This window comes from Cuculus canorus, chromosome 1 (genome assembly GCF_017976375.1).
Source record: "Cuculus canorus isolate bCucCan1 chromosome 1, bCucCan1.pri, whole genome shotgun sequence".
Taxonomy (NCBI): Eukaryota; Metazoa; Chordata; class Aves; order Cuculiformes; family Cuculidae; genus Cuculus; species Cuculus canorus.
In genome coordinates this window covers 157933398-157950875 of record NC_071401.1, presented here as the reverse complement: position 1 = coordinate 157950875, position 17478 = coordinate 157933398, and the positions used below count along the sequence as shown (strand labels likewise).

Sequence of the window (17478 nt, the reverse complement as noted above, 5' to 3'; positions counted from 1 at the left end):
CACTAGATTTATTTGAAAATATTTCCTGGTATTTGGTATAGCAATACATAAATACAATAAATAGTGCTTCTTGGCCATTTCCTGCAAAGAACGTGCCTGTTTGACTGTTTACTCTGACAGAAAGAAACAACTTGATTTCACTGTTAAGAAGAGGTCAGGCACGTCCTTCTTGACCAAACTTCTCATTTTTTTTCCAGAAATTCATGAGATGAAACTATCTACAGATCCTCCTCACAATTTAACACCACTTCCACACAATAAAAAACCTGTCCAGGGGTTAAGATTTCACTTTCAAACAAGTTGAAATTGTGAGGCAGTTTGTGGGCTGGAGTGTTTCCTACAGGAAATGTACAATGTGAATGATATATGAGAAGAAACAGCACTCCCTCAGAGTACTATACGGGCAGAGGCCTTCAGGGACCTCAAGATCAGTCCAGCTCCAAGATGAAGGGAAGGTTTGGTCAATTCCTCTCTGTTTTCTAAAATCTGCTCAACGATTCCTGCGAGAAATAGCTGTGCTCTATAATATATGATTGTATCACTGAAATAAAGATTATTTTGCTTTTCACATCTGGGAAAAGTAGAGAATTTTCAAAATACAGGAAGCATAACTGCTTCTGGATTTAATTCACAAGAAGCGAACATAGTAATAGGACAAATAATTCTTACAGAAAAAAACCCAGACTGTTTCCATTCAAAGAGTTTAGTGTAAGCTATCTTCCTGATTCTCTGCAGCCTTTTTGATTAAATGGAAAAAAAAGTGAAACTATCCCAAATGTCCTCTCCCCTTGATACATCCAGTTTACTGCAGAAAGAAAGGGAAATTTTTCTAAGATTCTTTTATTACAGTCGCTGACTCCTGACACAGCTTAACGCTGAGTTGATATAGAGGAACAGTTCTTTCAGCTGAAAAAAAAAGAAAGAACGAAAAAAAATATTTAAGCCTTAAGGAAATAACAGTAACAAACCACTTATATCTATACTGCACATCGTGCTGACAAATGATATTGTCAGGATACCGGAAGTATATTTCACAGAGCATTAAATACGAAAACAGCTCAGGAAGGAGAGCTTATTTTTGTCTATAAAATACCTATGCTGGGAAGACATAAAAAACCCCAAAATGATATTGAAAGTTCTTTAATTAAAGGAAGGGTTCAGTTGGAGATGTAGAGGCAGTGGGTCAGCTTGATGGTCCTGTTTTTATTTCTAAGCCTCCTGTTGAGCCATCCTACTTGTTTTGTAGGTCCCAGAGTCACTATCTGTATTTTGGTAAGTAAAGCGGTGCAGAACAAAACAATCCATGCTTAGGACCTGCTGTCCATGCTATGTAGGCTTAAGGGCTTCCTTTGGGCCCACTCTAGACTGGTTCAGGTGACCCACTGGAGTACATCTCACAATTTACTTGCATTCAGATGGAATCCAGATTTAAAATCCAACACAGTTCTGGAATGCAAATGAAGCACTGATAGGGGCAATTGAGAGATTCACTTCAAATGTACACTCCTGATCTGAACTAAAATGTTAGCACAGACCTGTCCAGAGTGTACCATAAGGACAGTGTTTTCCTCCACATGCAGTATTGACTCCACTGGAAAAAGAGATCTGCACTTTATGCTTCCTATGTCTTATCTTTCTTTGAAGAAAATTAGTTTGCCCTACACTTACTCATAAGTGCATGTAGAACCTTATACTAAAGAGTAGCTGTGAGATTTAGTTGTTGACTTTAGGATTTTTTCCTCTATAAATATAACTTCCAGAGACAAATACTGTTCTCTTGAACTTGTGAAACACTTCCAAGTACAGTACTGTCATTCTTTGCTCAGTAAAGTGGTTTGGACACCCTTTTCTGTATTTGGAGGTCCTTTTAATTTTAGGAATACAGTATTTCACATCCAGACTGATAAACTCTACTAGACTGGTACAACCTCTGAGTAGGAACCCTTTTCTGCTGCCCTCTGTTACAGGCTGTAAGGCATCTTTATAGACTGAGCCTGGACTGACAAGAACTCTGAGGATCTAACTTGACATGAAGACAGTCAGGTTGGGCCAACAGTGTCAGAAAATAGCAACTGCAGGGCTTTTGCATTATCCACAGTATTCCAGGCTCACTCTATTCTAGACAGAAACTTTTCTCCTACCTTGAGCTTCAGTGACCCTTTTACAGATATTGCATCTCCTTTCCCTGTGTTACGTTTTCAAAATTCAGTTTTCCTAAATTGATTTTAAAAAAAAATCTGGAATCAAGTTTGATTGCAGGTTGTGGTGGGAAAGCGGTCTAGCCATGCATATCAGGTGTCCATACCTTCATCTGAAAAAGGTTGCTGGAAGAAAGTGGAAGAACAGGAAAAACTGTTCTTGCAAGAAGTTCAGCATTTCTGGATGTCTCTGAAGCTTTATTTGTGATATGCATATCTAAAGTTGTATAATCAGGAATTCTTTTCCAAGGAATGCACTAGTTTTCATATTGTCAGACATCAACATTCATAGAGATGAATCACACACATACGTATGCTAGGAAAGCTTTAGGCTTATCAAATGTTGCTCTATCCAAAATCAAAGGATTCATAGCCCTAACAGCTATAGAAATATTAAATGGCACTTCTAAGCAAAAGTGCAGTTAGGGAAATCAAGGGAATTTGAAAATTTACTCTCGGGTCTTTAAAAAATTTAAATCAGAAGGGACTCCATCATTCACTAATTAGATTCTTTCTTCATTCCTAGTTATTTTGGTACCTCATTATTATCAATATGGATGCTCAACAAAGGTAGGAACTTCGAATAATAGAGAGATCATCTGCAGATAACTCATGCTGAAAAAGAGGATCTTGGAACCACCCAGTTTTAAGGCAAAATTTTAATCAAATAACAGATGTTTTTTTCTCTGTGTGTTTTTTTTCTTAATATCCTTTTGCCTATTTAGATTATAACTGTGAAAACTGCAACTTTATTTTTCCATATATTTTCACTGTTTAGTACATTTTTCTTGATGACATAATATACTTAGTTACATGGAGCTTTTCTAATAATAAATTATCTAGGCTGAAAAAGCAAGTGCTCAAAAGTTAGGAAGTAACAGATTAGTAGTTTTCTCTGAAAGCTTAAAAATCTCTTTCCATATCCCACCTGAACTCTGAAGAAGACAGTGATTATGCAGTTAACTTGTTTTCTGGTAAATACACACAAGAAAAATGAGCTGAAATGTCATAAGATATGATAAGTGCCATAAAGAACATCAGAATTCTTATTTTGCAATATGAATGCCTTTTTTTTCTGCCATAATCCTCAGTTCAACTTCCAATTTATACAAGAGATTGTTTAAGCAAATTTTATTCTGCACAATGTTAATAACACTGCTCCCAAACATCAACAGACTAACACTTAAAGTGAAAACTGTAAGAGTCACTCTTAAAATTTTAATTTTCTAACTACCTGCAGAAGCTGGAATGTGAAGAGTAGCTTGTATAAGCTCATTTAAATAGGAGTCAAATTTTTGTCCCAGCTCTATCTTTCTCCTTTGTTGGGATGACTAATTCATTACTCCTTAGAAAGAAAGGCAGAATGGATCGATACATGCCTATAATACAGCTCCTAAACCATTTTTCCTTTACTTGTTACCTTCTTTACCTGCTGCAACTCCAGTTCTCAGAAAACGAACCTTCAGGGGAAGTAATACAATAATTTATCGATAATATGTCCCTGGATTTAAATTGTAAGTGTATTCGCAATTGTAAGTGTATAAGTGTTATATTAGCATATGTACAAAGTATTTTGATCAATGCACACAAAAGGAAATGTGATTTTTAATTTCCTCAGAATGTAGCTGTGTTTGAATGAAACATAAAACAAAGAAAAAACCCCATCTTTAGCCAAAGGACAAACTGAATCTCAATCTGATTCTGCATCTGTTAAGGAACTGTTGACAAAGATCTGTCTGTAAAATCTTCATTCTTCTGGTTGAGCATGAAAAACTAACAGTAGAAGCAAATAATATATCAACTGTCAGCTAAAAAAAAAAGTGATAAGAAACCTTTGTAAATTTTTTGATTGTAAATTCATTTTAACAAGCTCAGCCAGAAATTATCTTAAATTATTTGGCCACAATGAGGGCTTCAAAACTAAACCAAACAAACACCTCTACATCCAGAGAGACTTTCACTGATGCCACATCCCCTGCCTTCATGGCTTTAAGGGTGATCTTCAGGTTCCCTTAGCTACTAAACTAAACTGAAATACCAAAAAGAAGTTTGAAGTTTCAAATTTAACCTCACTACTATATATTGTTCTCCCATATTTATCCATACAAACCATACCACAAGTAAATTGTGTATCACTTCCTTCTGGAATTAAGCAAGGGCTAAATACTTTGAAACTGTTTTATAGGCTACAGCATCCTTCAGATCCCATTAGGACCTTCAGTTTTCTGTGTTTTTCCCCTCCTATACATATGAATGACCTACATTGCTATTTTCCTCAGTTACAGTTATACGAATAAAGAAGATAATCCGCTCAACTAGGAAAATATTCCTCAGATGTTTTCCCTTTAAAAATCAACAAAGACTACATCAAAGAGGAAAAAAAGTTTTTGCAGTATTTTTAAATTAACAGTAGCATACATTGCTCTATATCATCCTCTGTCCTAACCATTTTCTGTTCTTTTTTTTTCTCTTTTACATGCAAAGATCATGTGTCTTTAACCTATGCCCTTTTATTAAAGACCATATGGTACATGATCCAAAAATGTAACATAAGAATATCATGTCAGGTTAACCTATTGTGATGCAAGCAGGCAAAAAGGGCCCTTCATAAGTTTTATGGGAAGTACGTGAAGAGCGATGAGTAAGGGGAAGATGAAATTGTGAGCAAGGTCAAACGTATCTCTGGGTGTCCTGAATTTTTTTGCTTTAATTATCTGTCTAAACATTCCAGGAGTGCAGCCTGGCTGAAGTTCTAGCACAAGAAAAATTTGTCTCTCTCCTGAGCAGTCTTTCACATAAGAACTTGCACCATGAAACCCTCTAATTCCTGAAAAAGACTAATTCTAATTATATCTTCTAAACTTTATCTAAACTAGTAAATAAAACAGGTTAAGGACAGGTGCGTCAGCAGTATGCTACAGTTTTCCATGCTTATTAATTGTAAGTGTGGTCCCTGGCAGTTCTGATCTGTGTCAGTCAGCCCTCTGCCAAAAAATTCCTCAGGCACAGATTGGAATTAACATCAAACTACTCCAGTAGGTAGTCTGGATGCAGCCGCACTCCTGAGGTGGGAGAAAGGAGACAAGCCCTTGGTATCTTCACTGCCCAAGAAGATAGCCCTAACATCCATGGAATGTAGGGTAGCTGGAGGCAAAGTTAAAGAGTATCATGTTCTTTTCTGCATAACAGACACAAAATAGAATTTAGGCCCTATTTTTCATACTTGGGTCCATGATGTTTTGCCTGCCTTAAGACATAATTTAAAAGGACCATGTGCTGAATGATTCCTCTCTGGCGTGTTCTCTGAATCACCATTATGTACTATTAGGTTGCCACTGGAAGGGAATATGGCACACACCTGACACTCAGTGCTTCCCATGAGAAATTAATGATAAATTCTCCTCCTCCCCCTCCTGCCAAAAGGATTAATATAGGGAAATCTTTCCATTATTTTCAGAAGTTGTAAAGCAATAGACTTGGCTGGTTCAGAAAACACGCAGACAATACCCATATAGATTTTTCAATGAGGGTGCATTAAATCAATAAAACCTCCTTCTAAATTGAGATGTTTTATATTTTAGCATTGTAATCTTAGAAAAAGAATAACAGTCCCCATGACAAAGGTGAAATGCAAGTTATCTTGCACAGAATGAGATTTTAAATCAAATCACTTTTATTTGCTCTTTAAAATGGACATGAGTAATTATGATATTAATAATCATATGCGTTCTTACCTCTCCCACAACTTCCAGCCGGCTGGCATCATCAGAAGTACTGGTTAAATTACCATGGTGAAGCAGGGAGTCATCATCTTTGGAAGGGCTGTTCACACCTTCTAACTCATCAAAAAAAATGTTGACATCTTTAGCTACTAAAAACAAAAATAAAAATATACATTCAAATCACCATTGAGCTAGAAGAAGACTCTGAGTGTAACACATTATAAACAAACTCAATTTTTGTTTTGTTTTAAGTATCTACTATGTTAAGTTTAAAATCTGATCTGATGTGCATTGGTGGAGTGCTTTCTTCACCAGTGAGCCACATAAAGGTTTAGGATATCGCAATGCCTCTCTGATGACAAATAAGCAATCTTCTGTCACAATGAATACATTAGTTATCTCCTCAGCTTCTCTTGCGGTAAGCAGCTTAAATGATTGCTTTATGGATTACTGTGGTCTCTGAAAACGTCTTATTATATAGAAGCAGATTTTTAACTTACTGCATAAAATCTTAAGTAAGACATGCTACAGATTTTTGGGGCAGTCAGAGGCAGAAGACCTCAAATAAACACTTACTTAAAAGGCAATGAATAAATGAGCCTGGGCAGAAGTTTGTCCTTGCACAATCTGGCATGTTGTGATGCGTGTAAAGCTGGCTCATTCCAATCTACCAACTGCACATACCTCAGTGGTGCACGAAGCATTAACTTAAGTCTACGGAACGCTGTAGTAAATCCAACCCTGATAAAAAATGAAGTGATAAAAGGGTCTGGAGCACATATCCCCATCCTGGGCATCTGGCAGTGGGACTCAAGGGCAAGACAGAGCCACTGCAGCCAAAGGCAGCCCCCTCCTTGTGTCTAGCCCCATTTCTCCTCACTGGGCCTGATCCTGATGCCAACTCATAGGCTGACACAGGCCTGGTCTTGGCCCATGTCTGCTAGGGCAGAGTCTGGCAGACCCAGCCCATTCCTCTACCCTCCTTCCTAGCTGAGCAGTAGAACAAGTCCAGGCTGTCATGTCCTTCTCTGCCACCCACCATGGGACCCTCAGACCCAGCATGGGTTGAACAGGTTGAATTTCCTCCACCTTTCATGCAATGCCGAATCATGTGATAACTTTAAAACAAACAAATAAACAAAAAGCACTAGAAGGAATGAGTGAAAGGTTGGCACTGAACTCAAGATGAGAGCAGGTTTAGCTTTGGGGTGACATTCGCTGCTCTGTTTAGCATGGAAGCTGTGGGCAGAGTAACCGTGTAAATCTGTTGTCCCACATAAGGGCTTTTGATCTGTTGATGGAGTGGCTGTTGGATAGGAGAGCCAAGGCAGGCAGGCTGCTGCCAGAGAGGTCCTCCTTTACACCCCATACACTGCAGGTCTGGTGTGAAAGGGTGATGAGGAAAAGGGTCATGGGTGGAAAAAAAAAATGCCTTTTGTGAGTATTGAGCTTCAGCTCTGCATAGCCTTCATCTCTCCAATATTAGTTTTCACAGGCAAAATCCAGAATTAGGAAAGTAGAATCGTAACTGCTAGAAGGGACCCCAATGGTCAGCTACTGAGCCTCTTCCCCTGATTACAACAGGATCAAACATCCATCATTCTTGATAGAATTTGTCTAACTCACTGTTCCTCATGCTTTTCTTCAAACTTGACCGACTTTTAGAATGATTTTTCTACTGTCCAACAACCTTCTGATTCTTCTGTTTCTCTGCAGCTCCCCTAACTCAGTGACAGACAGTTGTAATTCCTGTTGACAAGAATTTGTATTAACAAGAAGCAGGCAAAAATCTCTAACTGCTTAGTTCCATTTCCGACTCCTGGCTGCAGGTGTAAAAATCCATTCCTCTATTGTGGGGAGACTGGATAGCTGCCAGAAATTAAAGACCATTAGCTGTTCCCAGCCATCATGAGCATTTTGTGACCTCCTTTTCACCTTTCCCTTCTTCAGGAGCTACAGCTCAGTTTAAAAAAAAATCTTTAAAAAAAATCTCCAATATTAGAGACTCCACAGGGTCTGTAGGTGCCCTATTTTTCAGTATTACAAGGAGGAGAAAGCTTTCTTTATAATATTCATACTGAATATGCACCTATGCTGAAATGTAAAGATATTACTCTTTTCCTATCAATCATGAACATGGGGAAGAGACTGCTCCCTTTTTGTACATCTTTTACAGTATCTAAGGTCTGTTATTATAGCTATATGTAGATAAAAAAGAAAACTCTATCAAAATATTCCAGAACCCTCTTCATTTTCATGTATAAAATAAGGACAGGGTTAATGACATACACTGAATTTTTGACTGTGATGATTTTGCTTATAAAGCTCCTGAAAATTTAAGAAACAACAGAAGAGTCTTAGCATCCAAATGAATCTGCTCTAGATTACCAAGCTAATGAACTAACCTAAGCAGCACTTTTTTTTTTCCATATAGACAGCATAATAATAAGAAATTCTGTGCCAGATTTACAGTTTTTAGGATAACGTACTACTACTCCTTGAGTTTAGCAATTTTGGGGTTGAATACTGGCTAATCTATCTACTATTCTTTGTATCCCAATATTAGAATTGTACAATAATTGGTCCTTACTTAACACTCATCTCATAATTCATCAGTTTTAGATAGTACCCTCTCTTCTGAAGGAGTTTAACCACTTTTAACAGAGTAGTATTTTACAGAGATACTGTTAGTAATAGTTTCACCTACTTCACTTTCTTTTATATTGTGCACACCATCATAATCTATGAACACATCACAGAAATAAAATCTCTTCTTTTGCAGATATTGAGTTTCTTCTAGTATTTTAAGTCTGGTTTTACTGTTCTTCTATTTATTTTACTTATCCTGCTTTTGAAAAAAGTGACGGGATATTATTCAAAACAAATATCCAGGACTGAGATCTCCTCTTTAAAACTGGCCTTGGCCTCACATTATTGTGTTGACAGTAAGGGCAAGCTTACTGACAGGAGTGAGGAAAAGCATCCTAATGGTTTTTTTTGTTTATGTGACAGGGAAAGCCTGCAGCTCCTCAGTGCCAGTGTGACCGCATTCAACCTGTAGATGTGGACAAACTACAGAGGTTCTAGGAGATTTAGAAGGTAAAAAAAACCACATTAATAATTATACCACAATGAGCAGCAATGTTAATTATTTGTCACCTCAATCCATTTCAATCCACAAAAATCATACTAGAGATGCCTATAAAAGACAGGGGAACTGCCACAAACTAGCACAATCTAACCACTTGCCCTTCACTATCCCTACTTTTTCAAAGGGCAAGACTGGAAATATCCCATCCCATCAGATAATAATCTGGATGTAGATAATGGCCAGCTTTTGCATACATGTTTATATGAGAAGAATTCATCTCAATACTTAACATAAAAATCTTCCGAAACAGAAAACATTTTGAATGACATGGAATTTCAGTGAACTGAAACTCTCCAAGAGAGTGTGATGCAGGAACCTGTATATAGTCAGGAACCTCAATATAGTCTAAAAACAATTGTGGAAAACAAAAAATAATTAAATAGTGAAGCTCTCTGAAGATTATGCAAGATCTGTATCTGTTACAGACAGAAGCAATGAAAGTTGTAAAAATGAAGTTTTGCCTGTATGCTATGCTCAAGGGAATTTGAAATAGCTTTTTGCTGTGATTAAGAGTGCTTTGTTATAAAAGATGAGGCCGTTGAGATACTAGAACTGCTGCTTCCTGGAGTGCCAGTAATTCTTTAGGTTGCTAAATTGCTTTAGGTTCATAGGTGGCTGTTTAGATGCGAACAACTTGGTGTGTAAGAGAGCAAATGTGTTTGGGGCTTGAAGCTGAGAATTACTGGATTATTCTGAGGACTTGTGAGGAACAAAACAATTCTCATTTCAAGGTCACTTTAAAATCCAGCCCATCTCAGCACTGACTAGTTGTGGAAGCAGTGAATCTCTGCTGGTTAGTGAAATTAGCTACCAGGACCTGTCCAGATTGCATGAGGTAGAAAATTGCTTCTATCAGAATTAAATAGATAAATACTGGTGGGTAGCTGCAGCAAACAGGATAACTAGCGAAGAGATGTACTGGACTACCCTGTCAGTGCTAAAGTTGTCTGTGACTGGAAGAAGACAGTCACAGTTAAGGTGTGCTGCTGGTAAGAAAGTGGAGATCCTTTACACTGTAGCTGCCTGCTGTGCACATTTTTGAAAATAAATTCTTGGTATTTCACTAAACATGGGGCCCTAACATTTCCCAAGAACATTTTCCTGCCTCAAGTCTTCCTCGATGTTTAAAAAAAATTAATTATTAAATACTCTTTCACAAAACTAAATAAATAATGAAAAAAACAAATACTGTTTGCTTTACTTTAATGATGGTGATGGTACTTCCAAGTAAGCTTTCCTGCTGCCTGTATCTAGTTCAGCCACTCCACTCCAATGGACACGAACGCCTGTGCTGCCAAATGTTTTTAAAGGCATAAACAGGGTCCATCTTTTCCTGTTCCCTTCAGACCATAACATGCAGATATCTGCAAAAGACCCTAACAAAATGATACATAATAATATATTTGCTTTTGACCTATCATTTCAGAGATCGACTGGTGCTAATGTATAGTCTTTATAAGCAGTGAAATTCAACAGCAATACAGAACAGCATGTACAATGCTACAGGAGATATTAAGAATTCCTCCTCTGGTTTTAGATCAGCTTAAATATGCAAGCTTTTTTCTCCCCCTCATGTTCCATTTTGTGGAAAAAAAAATGAAGATGACTTGATAATTCAGATTCCCTTGAGGAGTTGAAAAAAATGTGAATATACAAATATTTTTATCCCAAGTATAGGAGAACTACATATTCTGAAAACTAATGCTAGGATATTCTGAGCAAGAGTCCATGCACAATCTCAGTGGGTCCACAAGCCACTTTGGACCAAGAGGCTGATTCAGATAAGGCTCAAAGATAAGACAACTCCTTTAGCCTTCTGAAAATGGACACTCAAAACCGTAAGTGCCTAAAAATAAGACTTTTTCATTCAAAGATAGGACCTTACTGTGTTTTAGTGTGGCAAGATTAAAACACACTGAAGAGATCGTATCATAATTAATAGTTCTTTTATCATTTGTGGTCACACCGTGCCCACCAAGTATGCTCTAGCTTTGGAAAATGCGAGCTGTAGACCAGTATTTCCAGAAACTGCTCTTAGAAGCTTTTAGACCTATCAGTAACATCAAAGTGTGAACTTCCTTAAAGGTTCTTACAGACAAAGTTTATAAGTATAGAGCATTTCCACATGTTAACGGTGGTGGAAAAAATGATGCCACAGTATCACCAGCCTTCAGCTCCCTGCAGTCCTGCCCAGCTATGGCGACACTCTACCAGGGAGGCACTGGATGACCAGGGCTGGGGCTGCCCCTGGTGCTTCCCAGCTGCTCTGCTCCTGGCTGTGGCATGAGTATGGGCTGTGGGTAGGCAACAACAGGGAACTCTGGTTTGTACCTGAGAGTTTGCGAAGACCCTTGACACCTCTGCTGTGTAATTTACAAGTTTGGTTTAGGTCAGATTCATCAATTTGAATTGATGAACTATTTTACAGTGTGCATCTACAATCATTTTCAGATTAGTATTTTTTTGTCTCTGGACTGTCTCTGATAGATTTATAGATAATTTCTGAATATCCTGTGGTCAAGAATAAACTTCTTCATAGAAGATTTACCAGAAATCTTTAGAAAAATGTGTCTAAGACTGTACCATGGACTATAGTACTGAAATGCAGAATTTAGCTCTGATGCAGAAATGACTGAAGTCTTTTATAATAGTAGTATATTCACATAAAAGTAAATAGTGAGATGGTAAAACTTTGTCTTAGTTGCAGTCTAAGAGATATAGTAGTGCAAAAGAAAACAAAAGTAGCTTAAGAGCAAAATATTTAAGTAGCTAAATTAAAAAAAAATAAAATATTTGTTACTGAATGATCATTCTTGGCAGACTACTAAACAGAAAGATATACCAACTACCTAAAGTTGCACAACATAAATCCTGAAAAGGGAAATGCTTAGGAAAGTGATGTTAGCAAGAAAAAATAATGGTCTTTAAAGCATCATTAGCCTTTTGACATTTTCATTCAATGCTAAGAACAACTGGGACTAAAAAAAAGAATGACTATGCAGAGCAACCATCCTAGAAAGAATATTTTGTATGTTTATGTTAATTATTTGATGTGCACAACAGAAAGCATGTGACAAGATATTCCTCTGGACACATAACAAGCCTTTGCAAACTGAGTTGTATAGTTGTAGCAATGTTTTTGTCTTTCCAGAAGAGAATGTAGCTGAAAGACTTGGAGATTAATTTCCCAACAGCTACAGTGTCTAGTCTTGATAAATAAAAAAGTTGTCTCCAAGGCTGTAGAAGCTGCATTGTCCTCATATGGTTCCAAAATTATCTATAAAACAAATTTCAATTCTTAAAAAAATCCTTGCTTAGTGTTATTTAGTTTGGAAATGATATTAAAATTGATATTCATTATATATCCATTCATGACTTGCAAATATTTGCTTTACTTAGGGAAGGATTCACTTGCAATTATACATTTACAGTGCAGATGTTTGTGCTTAAGCTTTGGTAGCGATTCAAGTTAACTTAAGTCCCTAAATTCTGTCTGCAGGCAACAGAAGCAAATAGTCACTTCCAAGCTGCAGGTTATCTAATCTATATTGGACACGTACTTTAAAATAAAACAAACTGGGCTCTAGACATGCTTGTTACATCCTGTTAACTGCAAAGGGAGCTTAGACAATGAATCTGGATCTTAATATCCTCGTTGTAAACACCTGTGTCCGAGTCAGATGAATGTTCTCTTTATAACCACAGGAAAATGGCATAATTTTAAAAGAAACTATTTTCTTAAATCTGGAAGTTAACCATTTGAAGTTATAAGCAAACATGTGCTATGTTGAATGAAAATTTGGAGTTATTCAGCCAAGGATATAATCAGAGAGCAAGACATCGAAGTATGACGCAGTACCAAATGAACTTGTGAGATGACCATTTTAAAAACAAGCTGCTTTGAACAAACACTGTTGATAAATCTAACCCTGACTAACTTTTTTAAACAAATCATCCAGTTTTATTCTCCTCATCCATGTGCTTGAAATGAAGATAACTGTTTCTCGTATTCCAATATAGTTTCTTCCCAATCTGAATTTACTTATCTTTGTTTGCCAATCTCATCTATTTAGCCTCTGAAAGACTACAGTGTTTTTTTCACCCCTCCACTCCACGTCCCAGCTGTCCCCAGGCCTATATCTCTACCCTGTGGGTGAAGAGAAGCAGGGACAAAGTTCTCATATCAAGGTTTCCTATTGGGAAAAGCTTTTTAAGTTACCAGCCACAGAGTTCATCATAAATGTACAGCTTTAATAATCAGGTGATTCAATTTCAAATGATTACCACCATCATTATACTAACCTGAAAGTTTCCCTTCCACCCACAAATACCATCACCATATGACCTGATCTTACTGCTATATGGTTCCTTATTCATACAGAAAAAAATCAGGAGTAGTACAGGATTTTACATATTCCTGTATCTTTTAGCATTCAAGAATGTAAGTTGCTCTTTCTTGTTTTAGAAAATTGCTGTAAAAAAACCCCCAAAACCCTAAAACACATTAAAATAAAACTAGAAAGGAGAGAAACCAGAAAGTCAGATAGGAATGCCGTCATGCCTTCCATTTTGATTTGTGGCCTGCATAAGATTTTTTAACCTGTTATGGAAAAATTCCCAACAAAATTCCAGATTCTTTTGGATTCTGAGTTGCATCAGTTTTGGGGGTGGTGGTGATGTGTCTTCTGCTGTTGTTAACAAGACCAGTATTTCTTCTAATGCATGTCTTGAGATCATTCTGCAGCTGCATTTAAGAAGGGTGGACCAATCAATTCTTAGTCCACAGCACATTACATCTAAAAAGATATGGTTTCATACAGTGTCTAAGGTACACAAGCCTCCAGCTGTTGTTGCAAGCCCCATCACTTCTTAATCCAAATATTAACAGCTGCAACAATGTGAATATACCCCAACACTTTGGAACAGATAGAACTTCAAACTTAGTCTTAGGTCCTAGACTGCACCATTTGCATGGCAGTATCAGTTCACAGAACTATTCAAGAGTGTAAAGAATGGGTTAAAGTAACTGGAATCTTAAAACATTTCTGACTGCTTCTGCGTAGGATATACATACTGCTGAAATCTTTAGGTAAATAATAATTCAAATCTTACTTCTCTGATGGTAAGATTTCTTACTGGCCATCTTACATTTCTTTCTTACCCATTGAACTTTCTCACAGATTTTAGCAATGCATACTCACTTATCGTTCAGTTTGTGACTTTGTATGTTCCTTCAGTTATAAATTCAATGCATGTCAATAGATTCTTCTACTGTAAACTCAGTTTTGCATACAAGAAATAACTTACTTTCATGTATTGCATTAAGAATTTCTGAAAAGTCCACATCTGTCTTCTGTATGCCTGGTTTTATCCATATTTGTGTTTCCAGTTGGTTAACCTGCAAATCCTCTCTTCCTTCTAAAGAAATTGAAGAGATTGATGGGGTTTGTGACAGTGCAGTAGAAAATCCAGCCAAGGACTTTCAGGTGAGGGAACATACACATTGAATAAAGCTACGTATTTTTTCCCCCCTCCTAGCAGAACCAATATTTCTTTAAACCAAGCAGCTTTAGATATAATATAGACTGACTTAAGGCTAAATAAAATGAAACAACTTTCTTTGCTATCAGCAATGATGCAGAGTCACCACTGGCAAGTCCTTTGTTCAGGTGAAAATATGCCACTGTGCCATGAGCATCCCCTCGACGTACATCTACAAAACTAACTCTGAAATGTGAAAACAGACAACAGATCGCCACAAATGACACAGCACTAGGGGAACAACTAAGCTAAAATGAAACACACTAACACACAAAGGACGAATTAAGTCTTAAGACAGAAAACAACCATCAGGACAAAAAAAAAAAAGCACAGACAGCGTGTTTCAGCCACAGGATATCATATGTTTTCACACTCCAAGCTGATAGCATGCCCCGGTCTAGGATGCACTGCAGTGCTGCAGTCCATGTCCAAACAGTTACACTAGTATGTGATAACTACTGTTTAAAAGCACTGCAGAATAAAAATATAGGCCAGTGGGTCACAATTTCAAACCTATTTGCATATGTAAATAGACACAAGGATTGCCCATTTCAGTGTTTTTCCAACATGAGCAAAAAAAGCAGGAAGTTTTGAAAACATTCTTTCCATATAAAGAAAGACAGCTGCACAACAAGAGAAGCCAGGCAGAGGTACTGGGCAAACGGGCTTAAGCTGCTGGCAACAGCGTACTCGGATACAGCCAGGCACAAAGAGAAAGAGACTGGCCATTTTGTAAAGCAACAGTGAACATGAGCTTTCACAAAGCATCTCTTAGAAGTGATGCTCTTGAGCCAGCAGAGAGCTGCAGTGGTCAGGGAGATATCTGGGAAAGGGCTTCACAACCAAAAGGCCACGGTGGAAGAAGAAACCTTCAGGTCATTTGGCCCATTACTGTGCCTTCACTAGTGTCTATCACTCATGCTTTTGATGGAAGTGTTTTCCTTTCTCCTACAGCCTGCCTATAACAAACCGGACTTGTTTTGAATTCCCTCCTAGACCGCTCTATCTTCCCCCTCTCCTTGCCAAATGACTCTGTCACCGCCACCTTGATGAGAAGTACAAATTATATTCCTGGGCACAAAACTACTCAGCCCTATTTTAAAGGCAAGAAGGGCCTTTAAAATAGTTTAAAGTTTAAAATAGTTAGAATAGTTTTCAGTTTTTGAAAATACAGATCTTAAAACGGGTATACATACACCAGTTTCAGCCTTTTTTATTTCCTAATGTTAAAACATTATAAATTCAAGCCATCTCATGCTTGCCCCCGTGTATTCTTATGTTCCACAGCAAAGACCCACTGTTAACATCTGAGACGTCTCCCCTTGTAGCTTCCTGTAAAGTGTTCGGTCATAGCAGCAGCAGGAATCAGCATTTAATGATGTAGAACAAAGAGAATTTCTGAAGTGAGACAGTAGATTATTCGTATAATAGCAGCCTAGGGAAATCTGCAGATGGCCTCAAAGATGGGAGGCTAGAATTTGCCCTAGAAGAGAATTCTGGGGACTAAGGGAAAACACTGCAGATGCTGCAAACACATATAAGCAATACAATGGAGGTAGAGTAGTAATGGACAGTAATTCACTTAAAGATCTTTGCAAATGATATTCAATTTCTTGTTAAATATTCAGCTATCACTATTAACATATACAATTACATATTTGCATCCTCAAATGCATCAGCCTTTCTTCTCCATTCCAACCCAGTTAGAGCAAAATAATGACAATACTAACAAATATAAAATACCCCCTCCTCCCCAGAGTCCTCAATCCTTGCTACTCCCAAATCACTGCTCCTCAGAACACATGAAAGTAGCAGGATTCCTGCAGCATCTCCAACAGATCTGAACTAATTGGGCCAGGGAAAAAGAAAGTGACAGCCAGTCAGCAATGGCAGTCCCAAAGTGCCGATATTTGGTACACTAGATAACCACAGGCTGTTCATAAAATGAAGCTGTTGGAGAACATATATTCAATTTCAAACCCTCTTTTTAATTAATGAAAAATACTGTCCAGAAAGCAGTCCAAAAATGTCCAGCTTAAACCTGACTTGTTCAGCCTACGCAGTCTATGAAGCCAGCTTTGCTACATTCGAAGTTGTTTCCAGCAGTCCACACAAATGAGTCTCGTCTCCGATTCACAGTAACCTTAATATCTGACCTCTCTGCACAAGCATCAAACCAAAAACATCAGCCAGTCTGATTTCACTCAAAACTGTAAGCCTGCTCTTCTATCAGTCATTTGTTATTTAGGACATGGCTAATCACAAGCTTCCTTTCACTAGCACTAGCACACGGACAAAAAAAAAAATATGCATCTGCCAAAAGCATAGCTTCAAAATAAGTCATTACAGGAACATTTTCTTGTCCCATAAGCTTCATGGTGTCATTAAACAGACTTGAATCAGAGGACCTTTGCTTCCACCTCCTCTTTCTCCCTCAGCATCCACTTCGCAGGGGAGAGCACTGCATTTTTTAGCTGAGAGAAACAACCCACGCGTGATGGTTGGGGGACTGGCTGACTTAATGGCTGCTGATATGTTGGCTGTTGGAGCCCAGCAGCCCTTTTGGAAAAGGCCACAGTGTTTTCTCTGATGTCCAAATGAGATTTATTGTCTTTATCTTACCATGGATCTCCAATACAACAAACGAAGATAATATCTGGTGTCAGAGTTGCTATTGAAGGATCACTAGTCTGGTTTTAGTATATCCTACTCATTTTTGCAGCTGCTGATCTATGCTTTATCAGAGACAGGCACCACTGAGAAATCTCTAAGCAATATTGCTTGGGAGGTCGGGAGGGAAAGACCCTCTTGCCATAGAAACATGAGAAATAAACACAAATGAAAGTGAAGTAAATATTAGAAGCAT

The 17478-nt window shown here is 37.7% G+C and overlaps 1 protein-coding gene across 9 annotated transcripts in view; it reads right to left on the bottom strand.

The window, feature by feature from the left end:
- ANO4 (anoctamin 4) overlaps positions 1 to 17478 on the bottom strand; it is a 213775-nt gene that overhangs the window by 103440 nt on the left and 92857 nt on the right. For 3 of the 9 annotated variants that reach the window (XM_054073539.1, XM_054073520.1, XM_054073530.1), the window contains exons 3-4: positions 14379 to 14489; positions 5933 to 6069 (exon numbers count right to left, since the gene is read on the bottom strand). The exons of 3 other annotated variants lie outside the window; for them this stretch is intronic. In XM_054073539.1, coding sequence (XP_053929514.1) covers positions 5933 to 6069; positions 14379 to 14489 — 248 coding nt within the window. Of the gene's footprint in view, positions 1 to 5932; positions 6070 to 7546; positions 7670 to 14378; positions 14490 to 17478 lie in introns of those variants that run through there. 3 more of the 9 variants (XM_054073554.1, XM_054073548.1, XM_054073511.1) reach the window with 3 other exon arrangements.